This window comes from Chenopodium quinoa, unplaced genomic scaffold (assembly GCF_001683475.1).
Source record: "Chenopodium quinoa cultivar QQ74 unplaced genomic scaffold, ASM168347v1, whole genome shotgun sequence".
NCBI lineage: Eukaryota > Viridiplantae > Streptophyta > Magnoliopsida > Caryophyllales > Amaranthaceae > Chenopodium > Chenopodium quinoa.
The window spans coordinates 1,189,587-1,200,414 of NW_018744290.1; the positions used below are offsets into that span (position 1 = coordinate 1,189,587).

Genomic DNA, 10,828 nt, shown 5'->3' on the forward strand with positions numbered 1-10,828 from the left:
AAGTGAGGAGAAGCCCTAGGTTTTGTAGATCTATTGATAAGGGGAAGGGTAAGGTTTCAGTAGAAAGTGGTGATACTGGTGTAAGTCTGCATAAGGGTAGAGGGAAGAGAATTAGGAAAGAAAAAGCAAAGAGAGCTCTGAAATTGGATGAAGAGGAGGAATCAGGTAGGCCATCAAGCTCAGATGCAACTGATATAGACATTGATTGGGAGCCTTGGGAAGAAGAGGCAAACAGTGATGATGATGATGAGTGCCATAGGCAAACTGGAGAAGGCATCCTAACTGTAGTGCACAGTAGCTTGCAGGTTGTGACACATAAGGGTGAAACTTTAGAGGGTGTTGGTGTTGAAAGGGAGGGGAAATTGAAACAATTGAGCAAGGACATTGTTTGGAAGGAAGTGGATGTGCATGGTGAAAGTTCTGAGTAAGATGAGCTTAGAAGTTTGCATGGGTCAGATGAGGAAGAGGATGACAGTCCTTGGTTCCATGAGGAGACTGATTTCAAAAAACCAATTGTGCTAGTGAATAAGTTGCAGTTCAAAATCAGCACCATTCTAAGGAAAGCATTGAGGACACATGCTATAGAGAACAGATATGAGTATTACTATCTGCACAATGGTGGTAACAGGATAACCACATTCTGTAAGAGAAGGTGTTTGTGTGAGTGGAACTATAAAAGAAGCAAAATCACAGGGATCTGTGACTGCAGTTCAAGGGTTAGAAAGTGCAAGTTTAAGGTGGCTTCCAGAAGAATGTACAACAGTCAAGCATGGCAAATCATTGATTTCAGACCAAAGCATATGTGTATGAGGAGTAAAAAGAATTCAATGGTGAATGCTGAGTATTTAGCTGAGAAGTATGTTGAGGAGTGGAGGCACAACCCTAGTTGGGATTTAAAAAGTTTTAGAGCAAGGGTGCTGAGTGACTTGGGCATTACAGTAAGCTATTCCAGAGCTTGGCTTGCTAGAGTTAGGGCAAAGTTGATGATTTATGGGTCAGCTACAGAGCAATATGCCAGGGTTTTTGATTATGGCAAAGCTGCTATCAAGTACAGTCCTGACACTGGGGTCTGCATAGTTGTAGATGGGGAAGTAAGCAACCCTCAACCACCACTCTTTATGAGGATGTACATATGTCTTCAACCATTGAGGTGAGCTGCCCTAATTATACTATTAATTACAGGAGCTACTTTGTTTTGACAAGCTATGCATTAATGTCTTGATTGTGGATACAGGGTCTCCTTGAAGCCTTGGAGGTGCAAGTCCCATTTACTGAGAAGAGGTTCTGTGTAAGGCATATCTGGGCCAACTTCAAGCTTCAATTCAGTGGCTCAACCTTCAAACAGTTGTTCTGGGATGCTGCTAGGGCTACAACATTGGTGAGTCAGTCAACTTTACTCCTATGTTTGATTAGTTTGTTCAATTTGTTTGAAAATGCTGCAACTTTGATTGGTTGCTTTAAGTGGCATTGATTGCTTTCTTAAATTGAGATGTTGGATGTTGCTTAAATAGTTATGTTGTATTTTGTATGATGCGGTAGGCTGACTTTGAGGTGGCAATGGAATCAATTAAATTTCTGTTTGAAGATGCATTTGTTTTTCTTGATGACATTCCTGCTAAGCATTGGTCTAGGCATGCATTTTCTTCTGATTGCAAATCAAATATGCTGTTGAACAATGTATGTGAGACCTTCAATGCTGTTATAAGAGAAGCAAGGGACAAGCCAATACTCACTCAGATGGAGTGGCTGAGAAGGTATATGATGAAGAGGCACAATGAGAAATGGGAGGCTAGCAAGAAAATGGAAGGTAAGGTGACACCCTATGTCACTAAGCTTTTTGAGAGGATTGAGAGGGCTGCAAGGCACTGCATAGTGCAGGTTTCAAGGGGAGACTCCTATGAGGTTGAGCTAAATGGGGATACAGTGCTAGTTGACATAGGTAACAAGACTTGCACTTGTTACCATTGGCAATTAACTGGTATTCCATGTGTACATGGGTTTGCATGCATTTTGGATAAGAGGGTGGACCCAGAAGACTTTGTGGATGAGTATTACACCAAGCAGAAATATCTGCATGCTTATGAGGAAGCTGTTAAGCCCATGCCTGGACCTAAGCATTGGGAGAAGCATCATTTTACAGAGCCCCTACCTCCAGCAATCAGAATAATGCCTGGGAGGCCAAAGTCAAAGAAAAGAAAACTGGAGAGAGGTGAGAGAGCACCTGAAAGCAGTAGCAGACAACCAAACCTTCATAAAAGACAGAAGCGGTGTGGTAACTGTGGCCAGTTTGGTCATTATGCCAAGACTTGTAAAAATGCACCAGTGCAAGTTCCAGCACCTCCACCAGAGGCCACCAAAGCATGCAAGCCTCTTTTGCACAATGATTGGGTCAAGGAGAAAAGAAGGAGGAAGGAGGCAAGGGCTGCTTGGAAGGTGTGTAATTTCTCCCGCACAAACTGTAATTTTTACACAAACTGTAGATTATGTTCTTATTTTTCTATGTTTTTTAAAACAGATTGGTGGAACTCCTGGACCAAGGAGCATAGCTAACAAGAAATTTCCTCAAGAGACACCCCAACAACATGTGGCCTGTACCCAAGCATCCCAGGCATCAACAACTACAACAGCAGCACAGAAGCCAACAACTCAGGGGAGAAGGAAAGGGAAGAAGAAGAATTAGGCTTTACTTCTGTTTGAGTACCTAGTCATGTACCCTGCAACTATGCTACTACTGTTTTTAAGTGAACTATCTTTTGGCACAAATTGTCTGTAACAACTAAGAACAAGTTCAATTTCACTGTATGTTTGAAATGCACTTTGGTCCTATGTAATTTGGCATTATGCACTTTGGTGTTGTCTAGTATATTAATGATTTTGGTCTACTTATATGTTAATTGCCATTGCACTGCAAATATTTACAAGTTGCATTGAATCTTGGTCATTTTTTTTGCCAACACAATCAAACTTCCACCATTTTATTCAAACTTTTTCAAAATACTTCAAAGTCTTACATTTACAATTTGTACTCATAAAACTACTTCTCCTAACTACAAAAGCAATAACAGTACCCTAATCTCATTTCATTACAATTAACACACCAACAATCACAAATACACAACACATTACAATTGCTATCACACAAAGCATTCCTCCAACACCACTGTTCTGCCCTTCCTTGTTGTATTTCTTCATCTCAGAACTTAGAGCTTTGCACTTCACTATCAGGTTGTCATTTTCAGTTAGCAAACACCTTCTTTGCCCACTTAAATCTTCAAGTTCTCTTTGCAGTGAGTTCATCTCCCCCTTCATCAACTTTTTATCCAGTAGAAGTTGATTGATGACATCCCTTTGCCACTCAGTGCCTTCTTCCTCATCCACCCACTCAAAGCACTTACAACCCCTACTTTCTGTTTTAGGATCATAGAATTTGCAGGCTTTGAACTTCCTTCCAGGGTTCTCTCTTGTCCATGAAGTGAGCCTAGCCATAGGAATCCCACAGTCACACTTCCTCTATTTGGAGGGAGAAGACCTAATGAACGACATTGCAGCCTGCAATTCAACCACAATTATCAACAACTACATTCATACAATCATTGTTTAACAAATATCAAAATCAATTTCACCCATTCATTTCCCAGCTTAAAACCCCCAATTTCAATTAGGTTATAAACCCTAACTCGATTGAATGAAATTAAGTACTAAATTAACACAATTGAAAAAGAATTATTGTATTATGCTTCATTCCAATTGAAATCACCCATTAACCAGCAATAATTTCAACGAAAAACACCTATTTCGTCTCCTAATTGGTGTCGCATAAATGACATCATTGGGTTAAATAGCAGTGCTCACCTTAATACCAGTAAACATCAACCAACAATTTCACCTTCTCTGCTATTCGCAATTATCCAATTTGACATATTCTCCAACAACATAGATTGATTTTAACAACTTGCGTTTTTTGTAAGGTAACACCTTTGGAGAAGATGGGGGTACTAACAGTTACTTATATTCAGGATACTAACAAAAGTACCGTTGAAGTGGGGCCCACCAAACGGCAAACTTAATAGCTTCAGTCAAATGGTACTGAATTTTGACAACAATGATTTAGGTGGTAGTATAATAAATTTTTTTTTAAAGAGGTAGCAAAATTGAGGTGCATGACTTTTAGTGGTAGCAAATTTGAAATTGTCCATATTTTTAAAAGCATAACCAAAATAGCCAAATATTACAAAACTAGATAAGATATTTGTATTTGAGAAAATTCAAGTTAATTAGACTGATACACTTTGTGGGTATATTGAGGGGTATTATTGTCATTTTCATCCAATATGTGGGCTGATGTGTAATACCCCTAATATTTTTTTAATACTCTTTATACATATATGTTATATAGAAAAGTTTGGTACAAATACATTTTCCTGTAATTTATAAAGCCACTTATTTTTCATCTAACTTTATTTTTTAGGACGAAACTTGTTTTAAGGTGGGTATATAGTAATACCCGTAATTTTTGTGATTTTATAAATTTTATTTTTCTAATAAGTTACAATTAATATTATTATTTTATTAAATTATAAATCTATTTTAAGTCTAGTAGGATTCTTTTTATAAGATCTTATTTAAATAGGCCCGTAACCCTAATTATATAAAGCTAAGTAAAATTTGCAGCTTTTATTAAATGCCCTGACTTTCTATTCTTTTAGTTTGCTAACTTAGCCATTATGCAATTTCATTCATGCGTGGCCTTAAATGATAAATCTTGGACTATTATTTTCTTTCTTTTCCAAAAGGTAATCACTCTATCAATCTTTTGGAATTGTTTGATTATAATCTAATTGTATTATTTATTTTATGTAATTACACAAATTTAATATTTGAGACTCTCTTTTTTGTTTTCGTAGGTTGGTCAATAGAATCTTGAATTGGGCTAGTCAGATCTATTGCTCAGACGCTCAATTCACGCTTAACTAACTTGGGTTATATATTTATCGACTTATCGCTCATCGTTGATTTCTCTCCAATAAAAAAAAAATCGTACAAAAAAGAAATAAAATTAGGCAATTTTCTGGGATATGATGAAGCAAATATTTTTTTTTTGATGCAATAAAGAAGCAAATATTTAACCGCCACAATTATCAAATTTCACCACCTTTGAAAATTTCCCTCCCAATCAACTTCACTCATCTGTGTTCCTTCCAAGCAAGACTCTTTCTCTCTCATCTTTCCCCCAATTTCCGCCATTTCTAGGGTTTCTTACACCTTCAATTCAAAACCCCTTTTCACAAAATCAAACACCCAGAAAGTAAATTAATCAAATTAGAAGATGCCAATCGAAATGCCAAGAGGATTACCATTTTCAGTAGATACATGGACCCCTTCTTCCAAATTTAAACGCCACTATTTTCTCACTCATGCTCATAAAGATCATTGTTCTGGGATTACCTCTCATTCTTCTTCCCCAATTTACTCTACTCGTCTCACAAAAGCCCTAATTCTTTGCTATTATCCTCAGGTTTTTCTCCCCTTTTCTATTTTTTCTTGTAATTTATTAATTTGTTTGTTATAGTTTAATTGATTTTTATTTTTTGATTTCTTTTTGCAGGTAGATGAATCGTTGTTTGTGGAAATTGAAGTGGGACAATCCCTAATTGTTGATGACATAGATGGGTCTTTCACTGTTACTGCTTTTGATGCTAATCACTGCCCTGGTATTTGATCTTATCGTTATCGTTTTTTTTTAAAAAAATTGAATTTTTCTGGGTTTTTGTTGATCTTCCAAATTGATTTGGGTAGTTCATATTGTGTAATTAATGTGTCATATTGTGTAATTAATGTGTTGTACACTTTTTTGGTTGTAGAAAGGCGAAAAGTGAGCTTGTTTTGGATAATTTATAAGGTTTTTGTTGATTCAAATGATTGATTAGGAACACATTTTATTGCATTATATGTCTATAAATTGGGTTAACCGATTAGTGGATCATGATTAACACCCTTAAAAAGAGGAGTTATTGAATTGTTGGAGCATTCTTTTATTAGAGTCGCGAAAACAGATTTGAGCTATAAAGATCAATGAATTTCATCTTCCCACTATAGTTTAATATGTTTACGTTATCCGGTTACAGCTTGGGAAGCTTATTCGAGAGACTATATCTGATGTGAACTTTTGGAATTCAGGGGCTGTGATGTTTTTGTTTGAAGGCAATTTTGGCAACATTCTTCATACTGGTGACTGCAGACTCACTCCTGATTGTCTGCAGAACTTGCCAGAGAAGTATATCGCCAGAAAAGGGAAGAAGCACAGCTGTCAGCTTGATTTTGTTTTCCTTGACTGTACATTTGGCAAAAGTCTTATGAACATCCCGAGCAGGCAGTCTGCCGTTCAGCAGGTAAATCTGACAAAGCCTTGTACTTCTACCTTATTCACTCTATGCAGGCAGACATGTATCGTACAATTCCTTATGACGATTCATGTTAGCCGACCCCAAATCATTTTGGGACTAAGGCTTTGATATTGTTGTTTTCTTTTTGATGGGGGGGGGGGAAGCTTATAATTGTCTGTGTACTGTATAACTTTAGTGTTTGCAAGCTTAAATTGAAATAATTTCATAGGTTGTGATGCATATAGTTGCCACTGGATCTTGTTGGGTTACTTTTTTCATTGATTAGCTGAACTTCCCTGGTCCAAGAAGTGTTTGTTTCAGAATGAATATCTGTCCATCTCAGAGTGATTTTCCTTTTTACCTGTTTGGTGTTTTTAATCAGTGTGCATTAAACGCCCATTCTCATATACTCGTATGTCATCTTTCCCCTTAGTTGTTTTTGCATTGGCATATTAGCCCTGGATGTTGATATATACTTAGGTTTTATTTCTAACCTGATTGCATTAATGTAATGAAATAGGTTATCAATTGTATATGGAAACATCCTGATGTCCCAACAGTATACCTCACCTGTAATGTTCTTGGCCAAGAAGAGGTACTTGATCAAGTTGTTCAAACGTTTGGGTCCAAGATATATGTCGATAAAGCCAAGCACCCAGACTTTTACCAAGCTTTGGAACTTGTAGCTCCACAAATCCTTTCTGTGGATCCTACTTCTCATTTCCATTTGTTTGAAGGTTTTCCAAAACTGTACGAGAAGGCAAAGAAGAAAATATTGGAGGCCCGTGAAAATATGCAGCCTGAGCCTCTCATAATACGACCTTCAGCACAATGGTATGCAATGGAAGAAACCGAACTTACAGTTACGGAAAGGAAAATTGTAGAAAGATCAAACATTCCAGTGAAAGATCAGTTTGGTGTCTGGCATATTTGCTACTCTATGCATTCCTCCAGACAAGAATTGGAGTGGGCTTTGGAACTTCTTTCTCCTAAATATGTAGTTTCGACAACTTCAGAGTGCCGAGCTTTGGAGCTGGATTATGTTAAAAAGCACAGCTTTAGCTCTCGAGCTTCTGATGATTGTTTTTGGATGATTCTAGGCATGAACATGGAAGCTTCGCTGAAGGTGTCAGATGTCTTGGTAGAAAGTAGTGGATCATCTTCTGTTGTGGTGAAAACTAATGCAGCTTCTGAAGAACTTGAGCTGCAATTGCCAAAGGCATTGAATAACCAGAAATCTCTCTTAAATTTGTCTCCTCCAAACAAGAAGCCTCCAATAACCTTATTTGGACGAGCAAGACTTGGTTATCATTCTTGCATCTTGGCTGAAGAAATGAAAACTACATCTGTAGAAGAGAGGAAGCAAACCCCCGTTTCAGATAGTGAATGTGAGAGTTCACTTTCATCCCCTCTTCTTGCCAAAAATATCCCTGACAGTCCCTTATTCGACCATAAAAAGCTCCCCAGAGATGCATGTATCACTACTAGTGTAGTACAAGGTAGCAAACATGAACAAGTGGAACATAATCTACTATATTCTGATGACAAGGAGAATATAGTTGAGAAGCCTAATGAGAACACTATAGAGGTGGTAGATGCTGCCTGCGTAGAAGATAGTAAACACGAAGAGGTGGAACATAATCTACTATATACAGATACAGACGACAAGGAAAATACAGTTGAGAAGCCTAATGAGAACAACAGAGAAGTGGTAGATCCTGGTACTAAATCTGATATGAATAGAAGGGATGCAAAACTTTGTAAATCTGCTTCATATTCTTATGTCCAATCATCAACAGGGTACAGTGACAATTTTCGGAAGCTTTATAGGTCTATGAATGTACCAGTGCCTCAACCTCTTCCTTCTTTGGTTGAGCTTATGAACTCTTGCAAACGTCCCAAAAGACAAGTCGAGTTTAGCTAATATTCCATCACAATGGAGGATTTTTGCTTCTTTATGACGTTATTACTGCTATGCTTCTGTTCAAGTACTTGATAGATTTGCAAAGAACAGAAAGGGATGACCAATTCAGAAAAGGTGCAGAGTACTGCTTACATATTAATGTGTCGTCTCACCAAGGTTGCTTGGTCTAGTGATTGGATCCTGACATTATGAGTTTGAGGTCATAAGAATGAACCTTGCCACTAGGACGGGTTCATGGGGTGGGGATTTCCTTTATACATCCTCCCCAATTCTGAGGGCTCTGTGTGCATATCTGAGTGAGTTGACTTATGAGAGTTCTTGTCCAGTAGGGTCCATATTTAAAAAAAAGTCATCTCAAATACATCGAAAAAGAGGGGTTTTCTGACATACATTATTCAAAATTTTTTAGACTAGGAAGTTACAGAGAGCAATTGTTCTTATTTCTGACATACATTATGTACGAGATGTAAGAATTTTTTTATATATATTGATCAAATGAGAGCTCTCTTTCTGTATCATGATATTGATTACATTCCAATTTCAAGTTGATTGGAGTAAAATATCAGGATTCCATTGTTCTGCAACTGCTTCAGGCACCAATTTCATGAGAATGAGCACAAAGCGGCCAAGCGGGGTAGACTAATAGAATACACTCTTACAGTATGCATACCAGAATCTTATAGCCGTAACCTACATTGATTGATAAATGAAAATTGTGCCTTCAAAGTAACTGGTATGATAGTTCTTGAACATCTGAATCACATCCTTTCATAGTTGAGTTTATCAGACTGCAAACAAATGTAAACTGTCAGAAGTTGAAACACTAAAACATGTAGAATTTGTGTATATACTCTGTAATACCTTAATAAGCATATCTGTCGGAAGCCAAGCTGGTGATGTTGGAATTCCAACCCAGGAAACCTGCAAATTCAGCAAAATTCAAGATTTTTTAGCCATCTACTATTGGATCAGCTGGTGAAATGAGAATGAGTATCGCACCTAAAGTAAATCAGTTTATGATACCTATTATAGCAGGACTTATAATCTTGCTATTATGTGCGAAACAAAAGACTTGCTCACTTCAACTTATTAAGATCAGTTGTGAGCAGTAAACATCATTTATAATAAACAAACACTTATGATCAGTAAAAAAAAAAAAACCAGTGAATCAGTGAGGCTTTGATCTGTAAAATCTGTAATCCTACATGACAAATTTCCAGTGAATCAGTGAAGCTTTGATCCGTTATACAATCAACAAAACTCAGTTTTTATAAGCAAAAATCAGTTTATTTCCATATCATCAATTCATTTTAGTTAAAAAAACTGAAGAGGGGCCAAATAATCAAGGTATAGCCGTATATGCAATATTCAGTATTAACAGGCCAGGCTTCAGAAATCAGAATTGGGTTACTTACAAGTGCATACTCTCCTGTCTCAAAAATGCGTATATCCAGGACCTGCATTACAAAGTTTAGACTCATGAGTTTTTTTTTTTTTTTTTTTCCTTCTGCATTACAAACTTCATACTTTCCTTGTATAAAGCTGTAGTCATGTGGTAAGGTTTTACCTCTCCACGGTCTTCATAAATGTAGTCCAGCCCTTTATAGTATGGTGGATGTCCAACTGATAGATACTGATTATTCGCAGAGCTCGAACATGAGATATACACACAATTTTCTATTGAAACTTTAATTTGTTAGGAGAGAAAGATACTCACATTGACACTGTTAAGGTACTTCTCCTTGTCCACCCTTACAATCTGACCTTTCTTCACTGTCCAAACCAATCATACGAAACCAAGTCAATCAGCCAAATTCTATACAAATTAATAACTACATTGATGATTATCAAACATAATATAAATGTACTAATAAACTTGTACACGTATACAACATATTATTCTATAAACCCTCTTACTAGGCTTACAACTTCATGGCCTATAATCTATGAGATGAGCCAACTCGCGAGCTAAAATATTTTAAACTCTCTAGTGAGCGGCTTGCTCGAGTAGCACCCCTAGCTGTAAATAGCAAACTGAAGAAAAGAAAGAAGTGGTTTTCATGTCAACAAAATTGAAAAATATAAGAAACACTCACTTGAATAGACAGGCTTCTGGGGCTTTTTAGGGGGAGGCTGATCATTAGAGCTTTCTTTAGTTTTAGTCTCTGTGAGCTTCTGTCCACCATCAGCTTCAGCTCTAACACATAGCCGACGTCGAAATGGGATACTTCTTGTGGTCTTAGGGAAAGAAGAGAAGCAAGAGAAAGCTTGGGGGTTTGAAAGAGTTGTTGAGAAAGCCATGAGTGAAAGAGGAACAGAGTTTTGAAGGCTAAAAAGGCCACTCTTTTTGGTTGTTCTTGTACATTTCAGATAAGAAATGGAACTAATATTGCAATTTTTGAAGAAATAATGTGAGGCTTTCTTCTAAGTTCTATCTTAAATCTCTTAAGGGCCACATTTCAAAGACAAAACTAGTTCATTTGGCGCTTTCTGTTAGATGGCAAGTTGTTTGTTGTGCATT

At 37.1% G+C, this 10,828-nt stretch overlaps 2 protein-coding genes across 2 annotated transcripts; one reads left to right on the forward strand and one right to left on the reverse strand.

Moving 5' to 3' along the window:
- Positions 1-4,913: 4,913 nt before the first annotated feature.
- On the forward strand, positions 4,914-8,577 carry LOC110695139 (5' exonuclease Apollo-like). Its single transcript, XM_021872360.1, has 4 exons — positions 4,914-5,515; positions 5,606-5,711; positions 6,178-6,389; positions 6,904-8,577. The coding sequence occupies exons 1-4, from the start codon at positions 5,327-5,329 to the stop codon at positions 8,305-8,307; spliced, it is 1,911 nt and encodes a 636-aa protein (XP_021728052.1). The 5' UTR covers positions 4,914-5,326; the 3' UTR covers positions 8,308-8,577.
- Positions 8,578-8,666: 89 nt separating this feature from the next.
- On the reverse strand, positions 8,667-10,726 carry LOC110695140 (NAD(P)H-quinone oxidoreductase subunit O, chloroplastic-like). Its single transcript, XM_021872361.1, has 6 exons — positions 10,404-10,726; positions 10,025-10,080; positions 9,875-9,940; positions 9,723-9,764; positions 9,169-9,228; positions 8,667-9,095 (listed from the first exon to the last, which is right to left on the reverse strand). Exons 1-6 carry the CDS (start codon positions 10,606-10,608, stop codon positions 9,066-9,068), a joined length of 459 nt encoding a protein of 152 aa, XP_021728053.1. The 5' UTR covers positions 10,609-10,726; the 3' UTR covers positions 8,667-9,065.
- Positions 10,727-10,828: the final 102 nt, after the last annotated feature.